Raw genomic sequence first — 21,468 nt, forward strand, 5'->3', positions numbered from 1 at the left:
CGGATTTTGTCTGTTGTGGACATCATACAATTCAGATTTCGGCCACTTTTTTGGGTGAAAGTTCACCCAGGGTTTCGTACCTCCGCTTGGAAATCATCCATATCAGACGCGTCTGCCTGCCTGGGACGTGGCTGCTCACACGTACGTGACTCAGTCTGCTATGTCACTTGTTCAGTGAACAATACTCCGCGCATTCATCCAAAACGTTTCGTAATAATCCATTATTTTTTGTGCTTGTTTATTGAGTGTGCGAAATAAGCCACCATGGAGACAAAGAAAGTTCCTAGTGCCAGCCCTTTGGTAAAGAAGGTGAGAAACACAATAGAATTCAAGAAAGAGCCTGTAGAAAAATACAAAAGTGGTGTAAGTGTGGCTGAGCCTGCCAGGATGTATAGCAAGTCCAAATCAACAATCAGTTCCATCCTGCCAAGCAAAGTAGAAATCAAGGAAGATGAAGATGTGGAGAAGTTGTTGTTGTTGGTGTGGATCAACAAAAAACAGTTAGTGGGAGATAGGGTTGTGGAGGGGATAATTTGCAAAAAGGCAAGGCAGTTGCATGCGGATCTCGTAATGAAAATGCCTGGAACGAGCGCTGCTGTTAGTGAATTTAAGTCCAGCAAAGGCTGGTTTGACAGATTCAAGAAGCAAAGTGGCATACACAGTGTGGTAAGGCATGGCAAGGCTGCAAGTTCGGACAAACGTGCGGCCAAAGAATTCGTTGATGAATTCAAGGAGTACATAGAGGCTGAAGGATTCCTCCCCAACAAGTGTTTAATTGTGACAAAACAGGCCTCTTTTGGAAGAAAATGCCAAAGAGGATCTACATCACGCAGGAGGAAAAGGTACTGCCAGGACATAAGCCTATGAAGGATAGGCTAACTCTTGTGCTGCTGTAATGCTAGTGGGGATTTCAAAGTGAAGCCTTTACTGGTGTATCACTCTGAAAATCGCTGAGTGTTCAAGAAAAATAATGTCATGAAGAGTAAATTGTATGCGATGTGGAAGGCTAACAATAAAGCATGGGTCACAAGGCAATTTTTCATTGAGTGGGTCAATAAAGTGTTGGGCCTGAGTATGAAGAAATACCTCCTGGAAAATAAATTGCCACTCGAGTGTCTCCTGGTAATGGACAATGCTCCTGCTCATCCTCCAAACTTGGAAGACCAATTATTTGAGGAGTTTAGTTTCATCACAGTTTAGTTCTTGCCCCCCTAATACCACTCCTCTCATCCAGCTTATGGACCAGCAGGTCATTTCAAACTTCAAAAAACTCTACACCAAAGCAATGTTTCAAAGGTGCTTTGAAGTGACCTCTGACAATGAACTGACCCTAAGAGAGTTTTGGAGGAATCACTTCAATATCCTCAAGTGCATAAGTTTTATAGATAAGGCTTGGCAGGAAGTGACTTCCAGGACCATGAACTCTACTTGGAGAAAATTGTGGCCAGAATGTGTCCTTGAGAAGGATTTTGAAGGGTTGGAGACTGACCCTGCCAACCCTATGCCTATTGTGGAATATATTGTGTCTTTGGGGAAGTCCATGGGGGTTGGATGTGAGTGGCCAGGATGTGGAAGAGTTGGTGGAGGACCACAGGGAAGAGCTAACCACTGAAGAGCTGCAAGACCTTCAATTGGAACAGCAACAGATCGCAGCTGCGGAAACTGCTTCAGAGGAGGAGGAAGAGAGAGGAGAGAATATGCCTTCTTCAGTGATTAAGCACATTTGTACAAAGTGGAGTGAGGTGCAAAGTTTTGTGGAGAATTATCACCCTAACAAAACTGTTGCAAGTTGTGTCTGCAACATGTTCAATGATAATGCCTTGTCCCATTTTTGGCAAATCTCAAAGAGACACCAGAAACAGAGCTCTCTGGACAAATTTTTTGTGTGACAGGGATCCAGTGACTCTCTAGCTGGCCCTAGTGCCAGTACCTGGAGTTTACCTGGAGTTTACCTGGAGAGAGTTCCGGGGGTCAATGCCCCCGTGGCCCGGTCTGTGAACAGGCCTCATGGTGGAACAGGGCCTGATCAACCAGGCTGTTACTGCTGGCTGCACGCAATCCAACGTACGAGCCACAGCCCGGCTGGTCAGGTAGCGACTTTAGGTGCCTGTCCAGTGCTTGCTTGAAGACAGCCAGGGGTCTATTGGTAATCCCCCTTATGTATGCTGGGAGGCAGTTGAACAATCTTGGGCCCCTGACACTTATTGTGTTGTCTCTTAGCGTGCTAGTGACACCCCTGCTTTTCATTGGGGGATGTTGCAGCGTCTGCCGAGTCTTTTGCTTTCAGAGAGAGCGATTTTCGTGTGCAAGTTTGGTACTAGTCCCTCTAGGATTTTCCAGGTGCATATAATCATGTATCTCTCCCGCCTGCGTTACAAGGAGTACAGGTTCAGGAACTTTAAGTGCTCCCAGTAACTGAGGTGTTTTATCTCCATTATGCGTGCCGTGAAGGTTCTCTGTACATTTTCTAGGTCAGCAATTTCACCTGCCTTGAAAGGTGCTGTTAGTGTGCAGCAATATTCCAGCCTAGATAGAACAAGGGACCTGAAGAGTGTCATCATGGGCTTAGCATCTCTAGTTTTAAAGGTTCTCATTATCCATCCTGTCATTTTTCTAGCAGATGTGACTGATACAATGTTATGGTCCTTGAAGGTGAGATCCTCCGACATGATCACTCCCAGGTCTTTGATGTTAGTTTTTCGCTCTATTGTGTGGCTGGAATTTGTTTTATACTCTGATGAAGTTTTAATTTCTTCATGTTTACCATATCGGAGTAATTGAAATTTCTCATCGTTGAACTTCATATTGTTTTCTGCAGCCCATTAAAAGATTTCGTTGATGTCTGCCTGGAGCCTTGCAGTGTCTGCAATGGAAGACACTGTCATGCAGATTCGGGTGTCATCTGCAAAGACACGGCGCTGTGGCTTACATCTTTGTCTATGTCAGATATGAGGATGAGGAACAAGATAGGAGTGAGTACTGTGCCTTGTGGAACAGAACTTTTCACCGTAGCCACCTCAGACTTTACTCTGTTTACTACTACTCTTTGTGTTCTATTTGTGAGGAAGTTATAGATCCACCTACCAACTTTTCCTGTTATTCCTTTAGCATGCATTTTGTGCACTATTATGCCATGGTCACATTTGTCGAAGGCTTTTGCAAAGTCTGTGTATATTACATCTGCATTCTTTTTGTCTTCTAGTGCATCTAGGACCTTGTCGTAGTGGTCGAGTAGTTGGGAGACAGATAGAAGCAACCTACTCTAAACCCATGTTGCCCTGGGTTGTGTAATTGATGGGTATCTAGATGGGTGGCAATCTTGTTTCTTAGGACCCTTTCAAAGATTTTTATGATATGGGATGTTAATGCTATCGGTCTGTAGTTCTTTGCTATTGCTTTACTGCCCCTTTTTGGAGTGGGGCTATGTCTGTTGTTTTTAGTAACTGTGAGACGACCCCAGTGACCATGCTCCCTCTCCAAAGGATGTTAACCCTTTCAGGGCCCCCAGGCCCTCTCCCAGACTTGTTCTCAGGGTCGCCCAAATTTCAAAAAAAAAAATATATATATAAATTTTTTCTTATGAAAAGATAATCTTTTCCCAATCATAATGACGCCAAAAGTATGAAATTTGATGGAAAACTTACAGAATTATGCTCTCGCGAAGTTAGCGGTCTCGACAATGTTTACACATCGGCGATTTTGCCCACTTTGAGCCCTATTTTCGGCCAATTCCAGTGTACTAGTCGACAAAAATCACAACTATTTCGCTAGAACTCCATTTTTTCTATCGAATGAGTACAAGAAACCACCCATTTACTGATTTCAACTATCCAATACAGTGGTCAGAATTTAGCAATTTTGCCAATGTCACACAAATTTCAAAAGATGCCAATTTCCAAACAGGGTCCAGAATAAACAAGAAAGACATTCCTGGCACTAAAATAGCATTCCCTCTGTTCATTAGTTACGTCTCAAGGCCCCTCTTACATTCTTCTGCTTTCCACTTTGAATTTTTATTCTCAAAAAAAATAGAAGATTTACTGTTATGCAGACTACTGCATTAGTGTAAAAATGGTATAAATAATATTGGCGCACTTGTGAAAGAATATTAGACTCACCAGTTGACATGTATTTTACGCTTAGCATAATTTGTTTACTTTAGAACTTTGGTAAAAATCGAACATTTCTGCTACTTTGAGCTCAATTTCAAGATGCTTTTCATTGTAAAATCAGTCAAAATCATCTCAATTTCTGTAATATGTCTTCCATTCTATAAAATGAAACCAAGAAAACTAGAATACAACAATAAATACCATACGAAAATACAGTGCAAATTCGCTGTTTTATTCCAAAAACACGGTCAAAGTTTTTTTTTCTCATTATGCACTGTGTGCTGCAGGATTTTTTTTATACTGCGCACACTGACCACATAGACCCATTCTTTCATATGTATTCCTACCAGCTTTCTCCCACTAGATTTGAGGGCGCTAGAATTTAGGCGTACTAGTACGTCAAAAACCCTGGGTCATAAGCCGTACTAGTACGGCCAAAACCCTCAAAGGGTTAAAAGGTTTTCCTCATTCAGTGATGAAAAATAAAATACAGTGGACCCCCGCCTTACGATATTAATTCATTCCAGAAGTCTGTTCGGGTGCCATTACCGAACGAATTTGTTTCCGTAAGGAATATTGTAAATTAGATTAGTCCATTTCAGACCCCCAAAAATACACGTACAAAAGCACTTACAAAAATACACTTACATAATTGTTCAAGTTGGGAACTGATTGTAAGGCGGGGGTCCATTGTACTAGCCTCATTGAGTCTGCATGTCAAATGTCTAAAGTACAATACTATATTGAACCTGGAGTATACCTGGAGAGAGTTTCGGGGATCAATGCCCCCACAGCCCTGTCCGTGACCAGGCCTCATGGCGGATCAGGGCCTGATCAACCAGGCTGTTACTGCTGACCACACATAAACCAACGTACGAATCACAGCCTGACTGATCAGGTACTGACTTTAGGTGCCTGTCCAGCACCTTCTTGAAGACAGCCAGGCAGTTATTTCTTAAAATAAAGAGCCTACAATGGTATACAGTACAGCCTCTCCTTACTTACCAACAGAGTTTTGTTCCTAAGACCACGTCGGTAAACGAATTTGTCGCTAAGTGGTGATGAGTTTGTGTCAACCATTTTTTATATTGTTTTAATGTCACCTTTGCACTATTTATAACATTTCTGGTATATTTTTAAATGTTTATACAGTACAGTAATGTACTGTGCATATATTGTAATAAACAGAATAGAGGATATCAGCTCTAATATGCATTATTTAGGTATGAATACTGGTCAGAGAGCCCGTTGTAAGTCCGAGTTGTCAGTAAACAAGTAAGTCGCTAACTTCGAAGGCTGTATTATAATTTGCAAGCACTAAATAGTATACTGCATAATAAAGTACAGTGGTACCTCTACTTATGAGTGTCCCAACTTACAAGTTTTCTGAGTTACAAGCCGTCGCTTGATCGATTTTTTGTTTCGAGCTGCAAGCCAAAATCTGAGTTACGAGTGAGCTTCACAAAAGAAAAAACAAATGAAAAAAAATATTTACTGAAAATGATATTTGGCAAGGCCCCCAGTCTAAATGGCACAACGAAAGGTGGTTTTGCACCTTGGTATTTATAAAACAATGCTAGTGTGATGTTCTCACTGGAGATAATCATGTAATTATCTTTGGTTATTCTACAAAAAATAAAGTTACTAAGTTTTTGACATTTGCAAAATATCTTGCCCTTTACTTCCACACAAAACTCAAAATATTTGGAAAATTTCCAGTATCCCACAAGGCAATTGTAGATAATTTTTTTTATGATTCCTGTCAATATTATTGCATTTACTTCAATAATAAATGGCGGGCTTCATGAAATAAGTCAGTGTTTTCCTCATGAAACTAGTGATCTAGTGCAGTTAGCCTCTCAAAAATTCCATTTTCTCTTACCCTGGATCAAAGAACACATTACAGTGGACCCCCGCATAGCGACTTTAATCCGTGCAAGAGGGCTCATTGTTATGCGAAATGATCGGTATGCGAATGAATTTTCCCCATAAGAAATAATGGAAATCAAATTAATCCGTGCAAGACACCCAAAAGTAAGAAAAAAAAATTTTACCACATGAATTATACATTTTCCTACACACAAAGAGAAGGATACATGCACAATAGTAGAGTAGTACATGCACAATATATATTGTGCATGTACTACTCTACTAAATGAAGAATAAATGACACTTACCTTTATCGAAGATGCAGCAATGACTGATGAGACACTGTGTCCTGGGAGTGCCTTTTCCTCCTGAGTACTGTAGGTCCTCTTTGGCATTTTCTTCCAGAACAGGCCTTATCACACTGTGTATGCCACTACGATTCTTAAATCTCTCAAACCAACCTTTGCTGGCTTTAAATTCACCAATATGAGCACTAGTTCCAGGCATTTTTCCCTGTTCACCTGGGTGTTAGTCGACTGGTGTGGGTTGCATCCTGGGAGACAAGATTAAGGACCCCAATGGAAATAAGTTAGACAGTCTTCGATGACACTGACTTTTTTGGGTTATCCTGGATGGCAAATCCTCTGGGGTTAATTGTTTCTTGGTATTCTCAATAAGCCACACCAACAACGGTGCTACAGCAGCAGCAGCAGCAGCAGCAGCTGACAGTGCTACAGCAGCAGCAGCAGCTGACAGTGCTACAGCAGCAGCAGACGATGCTACAGCAGCAGCAGACGGTACTACAGCAGCAGCTGATGGTGGTACAGCAGCAGCAGCAGCTGACAGTGCTACAGCAGCAGCAGACGATGCTACAGCAGCAGCAGACGGTACTACAGCAGCAGCTGACGGTGGTACAGCAGCAGCAGCAGCTGACAGTGCTACAGCAGCAGCAGACAATGCTACAGCAGCAGCAGACGGTACTACAGCAGCAGCTGATGGTGGTACAGGAGCAGCAGCAGCTGACGGTGGTACAGCAGCAGCAGCAGCTGACAGTGCTACAGCAGCAGCAGACGATGCTACAGCAGCAGCAGACGGTACTACAGCAGCAGCAGACGGTACTACAGCAGCAGCAGCTGACGGTGGTACAACAGCAGCAGCAGCTGACGGTGCTACAGCAGCAGCAGCAGCTGACAGTGCAGCAGCAGCAGCAGCAGCTGACGGTGGTACAGCAGCAGCAGCAGCTGTACCACCAATAGTAGCGATGGTTGATTGGGGTTTATTATACAACCTGGCCAGCTCGGAGACACGCACTCCACTTTCATACTTATCAATGATCTTTTTCTTCATCTCTATAGTAATTCTCACCCTTATTGCTGTAGGGTTGGCACTAGAAGCTTTCTTGGGGCCCATGGTCACTTATTTTGCAGATAAAATCACCAAAAACACTGTAACAATACGAAATGTTCCGATTGTATGCTTGGATGTTACCGCGGAGGCTGGCTGGTAAACAATGCCACCGGCGGCACATGTGAGGCTGGCTAAGGGCGCACATTGGACGTGTCTCGAACGAAGAGCGGTGAGCGGGTTTTTGAGCGTTATGCGAGGCAAAATTTTTGCGATAAAAGCGAGCGGTATGCAGATTGTACGTTATGTGATGGCGACGGTATGCGGGGGTCCACTGTATAGGAAGGAACAGTAATGATTTTATATGACTGGACTGGTCCTGGACACTCACCATATTACAGCATATTTTATTCATTCTAGAGTATATATAATGTTTCTATGTTACTTATAGTGTTTATTATGTCATATTAGATCAATTCTGATAGATAAATAAGCCACAGAGTTGATATTTACGTTATATTGAAGTATTTTCTCCTGCCCCTCGAGCCTTAGAAATTCCGCCTACGTAAGCAAGTGTTCTCAGACGGTTCCTGATCTCCAAGGTAAATACACCTTATAAAACCAGTTTATTTCTTTACATTCTCTTTCATTATGTTTTTATACAATATTTCTTTTTTATAAATACATTTTTCTTATTTAAAAACCCACAACAAAATAATTGGGGTGGTTTTTTGGGGGTTGGAACAGATTAATGGCATTTCAGTTAATTTCAATGAGGAAAATTTATTTGATATATGAGCAAACTGAGTTACGAGCTCTGTCATGGAACGAATTAAACTTGTAAGTCAAGGTACCGCTGTACTACATAGTACACAAGTACTGTAGTCTGCTATAAACTTCTGTAGAGAGTTACAGTATATGCAAGAATTGTTAAGAGACCTCTAAGCCATCTGATCGTGCATTACTGTCCTGGAACAATTTGCTATAAATTACTTACCAACAAGAACTACAGGTACTTTAGGGCAGTGTTGCTGGAGTTCTGGCAACCATTTTGACGTAACATTCTCAAAACTAGCACGGTTATCAAGAGCGAAGCACACGATGAATACATTTGTCTGGAATATGGATTAACCAAGTGTTCATCAACCATTTAAATTAAGCATAGTATATATACTATTAAAATGTGCATTCTAGCTCTAACTCCAAAAACTAATATAGACAAAAGAATCAATAAAAGATCTGAAACCATTTAGTCTATTTTTCTAACCTTGAATCAAATCAAATGTGTTTATATTTCATAATTTGACTGGTACAAAGAAAGCTGCTATCATGCCGAGGCATTTTGGGCAGACTTTACCTAATACTTAAAGACCACTTAAGTCTAGACAGGTAAAGAGTTGTAGATTACAAATATTCAATACTATTTTACTCTATTATTAATATGAGGTAGAACAATTAATGACACAAACATACATTTTTAAGTTTGTAATTATGGCTTAATAGTTAAGGGATAATAAAATATTTGGGAGAGTTGCTTTAAATCTGGTTAGAGTCTAGCATAATGTGGGTATGGTTGTTATAGAGAAATGAGGTGATTTTTGAGTATAATCCTAAATTGATTTGTGGGCAGGGGCCCTCTTGCTGTTTCGGGCAGAGAGTTTCAGATCTTCAGGCCCTTTATGTGCACTGCATTTTTGCATAGTGTGAGACGGACACAAGGGATGTCAAAAAGTGTTTTGTGCCTCGCGTTATGCCTGTGTGTTCTGTTGCAGCTGTCTAGGAGAAGTTTCAGTGAGTGATGATATTGGTGTTTAATGTTCTGTATATATAGTAGGCACAATAATATGTGTTTATATTTTGTATATTTAAAGGTAGTAGGTTGGTAGACAGCAACCGCCCAGGGAGGTACTACCGTCCTGCCAAGTGAGTGTAAAACGAAAGCCTGTAATTGTTTTACATGATGGTAGGATTCCTGGTGTCCATTTTTCTGTCTCATAAACATGCAAGATTTCAAATACGTCTTGCTACTTCTACTTACACTTACAGTAGGTCACACTACACATACATGTACAAGCATATATATACACACCCCTCTGGGTTTTCTTTTTAGTTCTTGTCCTTGTTTATTCCCTCTTACCCCCATGGGGAAGTGGAACAGAATTCTTCCTACGTAAGCCATGCGTGTTGTAAGAGGTGACTAAAATGCCAGGAGCAAGGGGCTAGTAACCCCTTCTCCTGCATATATTACTAAATGTAAAAGGAGAAACTTTCGTTTTTCCTTTTGGGCCACCCCGCCTCGGTGGGATATGGCCGGTGTGTTGAAAGAAAGAAAGATTTTGTATATTAAATAAGTTCAAGCTTTTGAAGAGTAGTGGGGTGTGTTGTCTGGTGCAGGAGTTTGTGATCATCAGCACTGCCACTTTTTGTTGGGTTTTTAAAGGTTTAAGGTGATTGGTAGTGGTAGATCCCCAAGCACAAATACCATAGGTGGGGTAAGGGTACCTTAGGGAGTAATATAAAGTAAGGAGCACCATTTGAGGTACATAGTATCATATCTTGGAAAGGATACCTATTGTTTTGGAAACTTTCTTAGTTATATGCTGGATGTTGGTCTGAAATTAAAGATTACAGTCAAGGTGGAGACCTAGAAATTTGCCCTTAGTGTGTCTTGTAATGGGTGAACCATTTATTGATGTTTGTTAGTGTTGAACAATGGAGCATTTAACTTGTAACAAAATTATCATTAACTAAACAACTCATATAACAATAAAAAAATGAGCAAGTACAGAATTACATACTGCCCACAGGATGGGTAAGGGGTACATAATAACCATATTAAACTAAACTGGAGTACTGTACAAAAAACTGAGCCTTAAATTGGACACACTCTCAAGTCGATAATTTGTATTGAAAATAGGAAAAAACAGTACAATATTTAAATTTTTTGCAATAAGTATAATGAAGAGAACAGAGTTTAGCACTGGAGTTTACCTGGAGAGAGTTCCGGGGGTCAACGCCCCCGTGGCCCGGTCTGTGACCAGGCCTCCTGGTGGATCAGAGCCTGATCAACCAGGCTGTTACTGCTGGCTGCACGCAAACCAACGTACGAGCCACAGCCCGGCTGGTCAGGAACCGACTTTTCCTGTTATTCCTTTAGCACGCATTTTGTGCGCTATTACGCCATGGTCACACTTGTCGAAGGCTTTTGCAAAGTCTGTATATATTACATCTGCATTCTTTTTGTCTTCTAGTGCATCTAGGACCTTGTCGTAGTGATCCAATAGTTGAGACAGACAGGAGCGACCTGTTCTAAACCCATGTTGCCCTGGGTTGTGTAACTGATGGGTGGTGATCTTGCTTCTTAGGACCCTTTCAAAGATTTTTATGATATGGGATGTTAGTGCTATCGGTCTGTAGTTCTTTGCTATTGCTTTACTGCCCCCTTTGTGGAGTGGGACTATGTCTGTTGTTTTTAGTAACTGTGGGACGACCCTCGTGTCCATGCTCCCTCTCCATAGGATGGAAAAGGCTCGTGATAGGGGCTTCTTGCAGTTCTTGATGAACACGGAGTTCCATAATAATAATAATAATAATAATAATAATAATAATAATAATAATAATAATAATAATAATAATAATAATAATAATAATAATGAATATAAAAAGGATGTGACTGAAAAAAAAACTTGAAAAATAACACTACAGCAGAGCACAATTTTAACTGTCAAGATATCAGATGTAGAACCATTAAGAAAGGGCTGAGGGTGAATGAACAAAACAAATTCAGCAGTGACCTTACAGAAAAAAAAATGTAAATAGGCTACATCTTTGATATTCTTGTGGCCAGTTTCTGGTTTTTCTACCCCATGTAGCTCAGTCTGGTGCCAGGCTTTTCTGATTAACCAGGCTGTTGCTGTTGGTGGCCTGCTGGCCTACACATCCATTGTAGCCTAGTTAATCTGGCACTTGGTGGAAGATGTGATCCAGTTTCCTCTTGAAAACTATCTTTGTTCAGGCCAATGACACCTCTGTCTTTCACTGGATCTGTTTTACACTTCCTCACACCTCTCTCTCTCTCTCCAGTACATTGTTATGTAGTAGAGTTGCTACATACCAGATAATCAAGGATGAACTAAAGTAACATAAAAAGTTCTTTAAAAGAGAAAAGGTTCAAGCCAAACTCTTCAAACAATTTGGAGATTTATATAACTCACTGGTAGAACACTCAGTTCACAATCAATGGGACTTGAAGGTCAATTCCCAGGTAGGGCAAGATATATAACAAGTCTCCTCAAACCTCTTGCTCTTCTTCACCTATCAATAAATACTTAAAGGTTAGCCAACTGTTCTGGATTGCTTTCTGGGGGACTGGAGGAGAGAGGATAAACTACAGTAAGTATTCTTGATTAGGCCAGGCTTGAAATAAGCTGAGGTAGAATAGCTTTTAGCCTGCCAATTTAACCAGGCTAAAAAAAAAAAAATGTGTCAAAGTCTCCCACCAATGTCTTAAGGCACTGTTTATATTAGTGTGTCTTAATGAAATAACTTATCAAAAAAATACAATAAATTTACAGAAGTGGTTGACAGATAAATACCCCAGGATATGAGAGAGGACGAAGTCGTTCATACTCTTCTTGGCCAGCAGTGTCCCACAACATCATAGAATAGGTTCGCTCCTCCACAGTATGAGTTCCTGCATAGTTGTCAAAAACTGTTGGTACATACTCCTGCAAATAAATTTATAGGGAAGATCATACATTTGAAGAACATATGCTAGTGCCTGGGATGGGGTGGGGGGATGTGGGGGCATGTGGCAATAATTACAAACAAGTGATAAAAGATAGCTCTAGGCTTTTTGTGTTGCAATCAACATATCAGGAGCTTGCAATGTTGCAGAAATAGAATAGGAAATGCAGGCATATTTGTTCCGGAGAACAACTCTCTCCAGAATAACAGGAATGGGTGTCAAGCAGGGTGCCAAGTGCCAGAAAGTGAAGATAGCACTAATATCTAGATGTTAGGTTAACATAACATTGATATTCAATATGAACAGCTAAGGAATCAAATGCGATAGTCAAACACACCCAGGCTTGCAATAACCCTACAAACTGGTCAGAAGCCAGGGTTCTGCTTCCTTGCTTCTCTAGGCTGGAAAAAAGATATTTTAAAACTGGCAATTATAAAATATGATAAATGTTCATATAATAATAGTTTTGGTTTGTTCAAACTTGACTCCTTTACAATTGAAGGCATTGTACATAATCTGAAGCCAGATTCCTAAAAGAATTCACTAAATTGTTGTAAATGTAGTACCACATTGATGAACTGAGGGGTACTTAGGGCCTGCTCTTCCTGCCACTTTTGTGGTTTGACAAGCATTTAAGCAGGGTTGATTTCTTTAAAATAAGATCAGCTACCCTCTTGTTTAAGAGATGCCCTAGACCCATTTTTTTTAATACAATTGGAAATTTCCTATAAAGTGCCAGATACTCTTAGAATCAGAATTTGAAGTCTTTTGTAACAAAATGGTTTGGGGTCTGGAGGCATATTTGTGATAACTGGTATGTCACTAATGTGCTCACCTGGTTATTACTACATATTCAATGCTTATGAGCTTCATATGCTTATATTCTGTAATAAAGTCATCTGCATTTTCTGGCACTAGGCACCCTGCTTAGCACACAGTCCTGTTATTCTGGAGAGAGTTGTTCCCCTGAGCAAATCTGCCTGGATTTCCTGCAACAGTTGCAAGCTCCTGAAATGTTGATTGCAACACAGAAGTCCTAGAGCTATCATTCAACTCCTGCTGTGGTTATTTTGCATGTATATGGATGCACACACACACACACACACACACACACACAATTGGAAGTTGAAGACTCAGATGAATCAAAGGGATGTTAGGAAGTATTTCTTCAGTCATAGAGTAGTCAGGCCATGGAATAGCCTAGAAAGTGATGTGGTGGAGGCAGGAACCATACATAGTTTTAAGGCGAGGTATGATAGAGCTCATGGGGCAGGGAAAGAGAGGACCTAGTAGCAATCAGCGAAGAGGCGGGGCCAGGAGCTGTGACTCGACCCCTGCAACCACAAATAGGTGAGTACAAATGGGTGAGTACACACACACACACACACACACACACATATATATGTCGTGCCGAATATGTAAAACTGGTCAATTAGCGAGAACTCATTTAAAATTAAGCCCTTTCTAAAATTTTCTCTTAAACGTTTAAAGATATTTTTTTTTCATTAATGTTAATGTAAAAATTTATAATATTTCACCAAAAGAATCTTAGAAAACTTAACTAACCTTATTATAAGAAGAGGAATTTATTTTAGCCTAACCCAAATAAATATATTTTAGACACTTTTACAATAATTTAATACTAAACACACACAATGAAATATATTTTTTTCGTTAGGTTCAGAATGATTTTTGCGAAATTATTGCATACTCAAATTTTCGCTTGTCATATATGGCAAGATGAGCGCTGCTATTTAAGCCAAGATCGCAAGTTTTACATATTCGGCACAACATATATACATTATATATATATATATATATATATATATATATATATATATATATATATATATACATATATATATATATATATATATACAGTGGACCCCCGGTTAACGATATTTTTTCACTCCAGAAGTATGTTCAGGTGCCAGTACTGACCGAATTTGTTCCCATAAGAAATATTGTGAAGTAGATTAGTCCATTTCAGACCCCCAAACATACACGTACAAACGCACTTACATAAATACACTTACATAATTGGTCACATTTGGAGGTAATCGTTATGCGGGGGTCCACTGTATATATATATATATATATATAATGTCGTGCCGAATATGTAAAACTGGTCAATTAGCAAGAACTCATTTAAAATTAAGTCGTTTCCAAAATTTTCTCTTATACGTTTAAAGATATATTTTTTTTCATTAATGTTGATGTAAATTTTTTTAATTTTGCACCAAAAGAAACTTAGAAAACTTACCTAACCTTGTTATAGCAAGAGCAATTTATTTTAGCTTAACCCAACTATATATATTTTAGATTTGTTTACAGTAATTTAATACTAAACAAACACAATGAAATATATTTTTACCGTTAGGTTCAGAATGATTTTGGCGAAATTATTGCATACACAAATTTTCACTTGTCCTATATGGCAAGATGAGCGTCGCTATTTAAGCCATGATCGCAAGTTCTGCCTATTCGGCATGACACACACACACACACACACAGACACACACACACATATATATATATATATATATATATATATATATATATATATATATGTATATATATATATGTATATATATATATATATATGTATATATATATATATATATATATATATATGTCGTGCCGAATAGGCAGAATTTGCGATCTTGGCTTAAATAGCAACGCTCATCTTGCCATATAGGAAAAGTGAAAATTTGTGTATGCAATAATTTCGCCAAAATCATTCTGAACCTAACGAAAAAAATATATTTCACTGTGTTTGTTTAGTATTAAATTATTGTAAACAAATCTAAAATATATTTAGTTGGGTTGGGCTAAAATAAATTTCGCTTGTTATAATAAGGTTAGGTAAGTTTTCTAAGTTCCTTTTGGTGCAAAATTATAAATTTTTACATCAACATTAATGAAAAAAATATATCTTTAAACATATAAGAGAAAATTTTAGAAAGGGCTTAATTTTAAATGAGTTCTTGCTAATTGACCAGTTTTGCATATTCGGCACGACATATATATACATGTATAGTATATATATATATATATATATATATATATATATATATATATATATATATATATATATATATATATGCAATAAGATCACAGTAAACAGGTGATTTCAGAATATGCAAAACAGCCACTCTGAAAGAATAGAGAAATTCCAAGCGCTTTCGTGACTACTCACATTATCAAGGAACTATGAAAGTAAAGCATCCAAGGAAGCTATATAATGGGTCTGGTCGGCACCTCACTATCAGATCCCACAACGGTTTAAACACGTGACGCGCGGCGAGCCAACTTGGAAAGGTCCTTGGCACAACTCACCCCACAAACTATTCTACCCAAGAAATAAGAAATTTTAAAGATTATTTGTCCAGTGTATTATTAAATTCTTCCCAAATTCTATTAATTATAAATGGATCTAATTTATATAAACCAAAGGAAATATTCATATTATTGTCAAAACTGCTTTTTATGAAACAAGATTCAATTATATTCCTGTCGACCATGGACTTGCTTGATACTACTTTCTCAACTTTTTGAAAATCAATTGGATGGTTAAAATCTCTTACATGAATAAATAGAGCATTGGAATCTTGTCCAGTTCTAATGCTATATTTATGTTGTTTTAATCTTAGTTCGAGATTTTTACCAGTTTGACCGTAATAAACTTTATCGCAAATTTTACAAGGAATCTTATAGACACATCCATCAGCATTTTGGGGGGAATTCTTTATCAAAAGTTTTTTTACTGTATCGAGATTTTTGAATACAACTTTAATATTAAAAGTCTTAAGAAGAGAAGGCATATCAACCAAGTTTTCATGGTAAGGGAGAACCAACATATTTTTATTTGAATAAGGCTGGTTGTCCCTTTTTGGATTGTAAAAAGTATTTCTGGCAACTTTAAAAGATTTATCAATTACATTTCTTGGGTATTTTAAATCATTACCTATTTCATAAATTTTGGATATTTCCTCATCTATGAACTCAGGACTACAAATTCGTAAAGCTCTCAGAAACATTGATGAGAAAACAGACAGTTTGACTCTATCTTGATGCGAGGAATAATAGTGGACATAGGAACAGTTATTAGTAGGTTTTCTGTAAATTTTAAATTTGAATTCATTATTACCCTTAATAATTAAAACATCTAGAAAAGGCAATGAGTTATTTTCTTCAAACTCAACAGTAAAGTTTATTGAATGGGCTAAGCTATTTAATTTTCCAAGGAAATGGTGTATATCTACATTTTTGGGCATAAGACACAAAATATCATCAACATATCTGAACCATTTAGCTCTATTAGGGAGGAGAGATCGTCCTTTTGATGATTTTATGAGAATTATTCTTCAGAAACATATTGAAATAACTAAAATACAGGAGAAGGAAGCATTCAAAATATTGAGAAACAAAAAATACTCTTTTAATCAGGCCATTCCATCAGAATGGAAACACAGTATGTTGGATCATTGCTATAATAAACTCAGAAGAATTTGTAATGAACTCAAGAGCAAACTACAAAGAAAATTAGACATTTTAATTGAAAATAGTGATTGGACAAAGCATGCTAATAACAATTTTGTAATTAACTTATCAGATGAAATTTTAGACAAACATACAACTGCTGCTCTAGGTTTTGGCTTAAGTTTTGCAACTTCAAAAAAACTTAATAATGTTGAAATTGCAAAAGCCTTTTGTAACTTTGAAAAATTTTCTGATTTATCCTCTGATGAAATTAATATTAGTAAAGGAATGGTATATAGCTCTATGTTAAAACCAAACATTCCCAATTGCCCTCAAAGATTCTTTAAGTCTTATGATACACTTAATAACAATAAAAATTTGCGCCTTACTAAAGCAGACAAAATAAATGCAATAGTAATTATGAAAGAAAATGATTACCAAGAAAAAATGAATAATCTCTTAGATGATACTGAAACCTATTCTAAACTTAGGAAAAATCCCCTAGAAACCGTTAACAGCAATTTCAATAAAACAATAAAACTTCTACTGAAAGGCAAAGATGAATTAGTCAAACAATTTACTTCCACTAATCCATCTTTGCCTTACATGTATGGACTAATAAAAACACACAAACCAGGGAATCCAGTAAGACCAATTATTAGCTCCATAGGGTCAGTTTCATATAAATTATCCAAATGGCTTGTTGATATTTTGAGCCCTATTGTTGGCAAAATTTCTAACTTTAATGTTAAAAACAACATAGACTTGGTTGATAAATTAAGCTCCTTGACTGACCTAAATGATTTTAACATGGTTAGTTTTGATGTTACTTCCTTGTTTACGAAAGTTCCTGTTGATGATTTATTAAGTTTCTTATCTGAAGAACTCGTTAACTATGATTTACCATTGCCAGTTCCTACTATCATTAAACTTATTAAACTTTGCATTGTTGATGCAAAATTTGTATTTAATGATAAATTTTACACTCAGAAGTTTGGTATGGCAATGGGAAATCCTCTTTCACCTGTTCTTAGTAACCTATACATGGAATTTTTTGAAACAAGGTTACTTAACACAATCCTCCCTAATAGAGCTAAATGGTTCAGATATGTTGATGATATTTTGTGTCTTATGCCCAAAAATGTAGATATACACCATTTCCTTGGAAAATTAAATAGCTTAGCCCATTCAATAAACTTTACTGTTGAGTTTGAAGAAAATAACTCATTGCCTTTTCTAGATGTTTTAATTATTAAGGGTAATAATGAATTCAAATTTAAAATTTACAGAAAACCTACTAATAACTGTTCCTATGTCCACTATTATTCCTCGCATCAAGATAGAGTCAAACTGTCTGTTTTCTCATCAATGTTTCTGAGAGCTTTACGAATTTGTAGTCCTGAGTTCATAGATGAAGAAATATCCAAAATTTATGAAATAGGTAATGATTTAAAATACCCAAGAAATGTAATTGATAAATCTTTTAAAGTTGCCAGAAATACTTTTTACAATCCAAAAAGGGACAACCAGCCTTATTCAAATAAAAATATGTTGGTTCTCCCTTACCATGAAAACTTGGTTGATATGCCTTCTCTTCTTAAGACTTTTAATATTAAAGTTGTATTCAAAAATCTCGATACAGTAAAAAAACTTTTGATAAAGAATTCCCCCCAAAATGCTGATGGATGTGTCTATAAGATTCCTTGTAAAATTTGTGATAAAGTTTATTACGGTCAAACTGGTAAAAATCTCGAACTAAGATTAAAACAACATAAATATAGCATTAGAACTGGACAAGATTCCAATGCTCTATTTATTCATGTAAGAGATTTTAACCATCCAATTGATTTTCAAAAAGTTGAGAAGGTAGTATCAAGCAAGTCCATGGTCGACAGGAATATAATTGAATCTTGTTTCATAAAAAGCAGTTTTGACAATAATATGAATATTTCCTTTGGTTTATATAAATTAGATCCATTTATAATTAATAGAATTTGGGAAGAATTTAATAATACACTGGACAAATAATCTTTAAAATTTCTTATTTCTTGGGTAGAATAGTTTGTGGGGTGAGTTGTGCCAAGGACCTTTCCAAGTTGGCTCGCCGCGCATCACGTGTTTAAACCGTTGTGGGATCTGACAGTGAGGTGCCGACCAGACCCCTTATATAGCTTCCTTGGATGCTTTACTTTCATAGTTCCTTGATAATGTGAGTAGTCACGAAAGCGCTTGGAATTTCTCTATTCTTTCAGAGTGGTTGGGAGGTACTACCGTCCCTGCCAAGTGAGTGTAAAACGAAAGCCTGTAATTGTTTTACATGATGGTAGGATTGCTGGTGTCCTTTTTTCTGTCTCATGAACATGCAAGATTTCAGGTACGTCTTGCTACTTCTACTTACACTTAGGTCACACTACACATACATGTACAAGCATATATATACACACCCCTCTGGGTTTTCTTCTATTTTCTTTCTGGTTCTTATTCTTGTTTATTTCCTCTTATCTCCATGGGGAAGTGGAACAGAATTCTTCCTCCGTAAGCCATGCGTGTTGTAAGAGGCGACTAAAATGCCGGGAGCAAGGGGCTAGTAACCTCTTCTCCTGTATATATTACTAAATGTAAAAGAAGAAACTTTCGTTTTTCCTTTTGGGCCACTCCGCCTCGGTGGGATACGGCCGGTGTGTTGAAAGAAAGAAAGATATAGTATATATGTGTACTCACCTAATTGTGGTTGCAGGGGTCGAGACTCAGCTCCCGGCCCCGCCTTTTCACTGATCGCTACTGGGTCCTCCCTCTCTCTGCTCTATGAGCTTTATCATACCTCTTCTTAAAACTATGTATGGTTCCTGCCTCCACTACACCGCTTGTCAGACTATTCCACTTCTGAACAACTCTGTGGCTGAAGAAATATACTTCCTAACATCCCTTTGACTCATCTGAGTCTTCAGCTTCCAATTGTGACCCCTTGTTTCAGTGTCCCATCTCTGGAACATCCTGTCTCTGTCCACTTAATCTATTTCATGCAGTATTTTGTATATCATTATCATGTGTCCCCTGACCCTCCTGTCCTCCAGTGTCATTAGACCAATTTCCCTTAACCTTTCTTCGGAGAACATTTCCCTTAGCTCTGGAACCAGCCTTGTTGCAAACCTTTGCATTTTCTCTAATTTCTTGACGTGCTTGACCAGGTGTGGGTTTCAAACTGGTGCTGCATACTCCAGTATGCAGGCTCTATACACTGTGTACGTTAGGCCCATACTGGAGAATGCAGCACCAGTTTGGAACCCACACCTGGTCAAGCACATCTGCAGTCTTCTTTGCCCTTCTCCGATGTTCATGACTTTGCATTTGGTGGGGTTAAATTCTAGGAGCCAGTTGCTGGACCACACATCCAGCCTGTTCAGGTTTCTTTGTAGACCTGTCTGATCAGAATCTGATTTAATTCTCCTCATTAACTTCACATCATCTGCAAACAGGGACACTTCTGAGTCTATCCCTTCCCTCATGTCATTCACATATACCAAGAATAGCACTGGTCCCAGGACTGACCCCTGTGGGACCCCGCTCGTCACAGGTACCCACTGTGATACCTCGTCACATACCAAGACTCGCTGTTGCCTCCCTGTTAGGTATTCTCCGATCCATTGCAGTGCCCTTCCTGTTATACGTGCGTGATCCTCTAGCTTCTGTACTAATCTCTTGTAAGGAACTGTGTCGAAGGCCTTCTTGCAGTCCAGGAAAATGCAATCAACCCACCCCTCCCTCTCATGTCTTACTTCAGTTACCTTGTCATAAAACTCTAGTAGACTTGTGACACAGGATTTGCCTTCCATGAATCCATGCTGGTTGTCGTTTATAACCTTGTTCTGCTACAGGTGCTCCACCAATCCTTTCCTGATAATCTTCTCCCTGACTTTGCATACTATACACGTCAGTGACACTGGTCTATAATTTAGTGCTTTGTTTCTGTCTCCTTTCATGCCGTCTTCCATACCTCAGGTGGTTGCCCAGTTTCAAGGGATGTGTTGAAGACTGGTTAGTTGCACACATAGTGTCTCTGCTCCCTCTCTAAGGACCCACAGAGATATGTCCGGTGTACTCACCTATTTGTACTCACCTATTTGTGGTTGCAGGGGTCGAGTCCTAGCTCCTGGCCCCGCCTCTTCACCGGTTGCTACTAGACCCTCTCTCTCCCCGCTCCATGAGCTTTATCAAACCTCGTCTTAAAACTGTGTATGGTTCCTGCCTCCACTACGTCATTTTCTAGGCTATTCCACTGCCTTACAACTCTATGACTGAAGAAATACTTCCTACTATCTCTCTGACTCATTTGTGTCTTCAACTTCCAATTGTGGCCTCTTGTTTCTGTGTCCCCTCCCTGGAACATCCTGTCCTTGTCCACCTTGTCTATTCCACGCAGTATTTTATATGTCGTTATCATGTCTCCCCTGACCCTCCTGTCCTCCAGTGTCGTCAGGCCGATTTCCCTTAATCTTTCTTCATAGGACATTCCCCTTAGCTCTGGAACTAACCTTGTTGCAAACCTTTGTACTTTCTCTAGTTTCTTGACGTGCTTTATCAAGTGCGGGTTCCAAACAGGTGCTGCATACTCCAGTATGGGCCTGACATACACGGTGTACAGTGTCTTGAATGATTCCTTACTAAGGTGTCGGAATGCTGTTCTCAGGTTTGCCAGGCGCCCATATGCTGCAGCAGTTATCTGATTGATGTGTGCTTCCGGAGACATGCTCGGTGTTATACTCACCCCAAGATCTTTCTCCTTGAGTGAGGTTTGCAGTCTTTGGCCACCTAGCCTATACTCTGTCTGCGGTCTTCTGTGCCCTTCCCCTATCTTCATGACTTTGCATTTGGCAGGATTAAATTCGAGAAGCCATTTGCTGGACCAGGTGTCCA

The 21,468-nt window shown here is 38.7% G+C and overlaps 1 protein-coding gene across 8 annotated transcripts in view; it reads right to left on the reverse strand.

Annotated features, from left to right (window-relative positions):
• Positions 1–21,468, reverse strand: part of LOC128688855 (ras-like GTP-binding protein RhoL) — a 221,196-nt gene that overhangs the window by 12,770 nt on the left and 186,958 nt on the right. For all 8 annotated transcript variants that reach the window (XM_070085394.1, XM_070085388.1, XM_070085391.1 and 5 more), the window contains 2 exons: positions 11,921–12,052; positions 8,323–8,440 (listed from right to left, as the gene is read on the reverse strand). In XM_070085394.1, coding sequence (XP_069941495.1) covers positions 8,323–8,440; positions 11,921–12,052 — 250 coding nt within the window. The remainder of the gene's footprint in view (positions 1–8,322; positions 8,441–11,920; positions 12,053–21,468) is intronic.

This window comes from Cherax quadricarinatus, chromosome 16 (assembly GCF_038502225.1).
Source record: "Cherax quadricarinatus isolate ZL_2023a chromosome 16, ASM3850222v1, whole genome shotgun sequence".
Lineage (NCBI taxonomy): Eukaryota > Metazoa > Arthropoda > Malacostraca > Decapoda > Parastacidae > Cherax > Cherax quadricarinatus.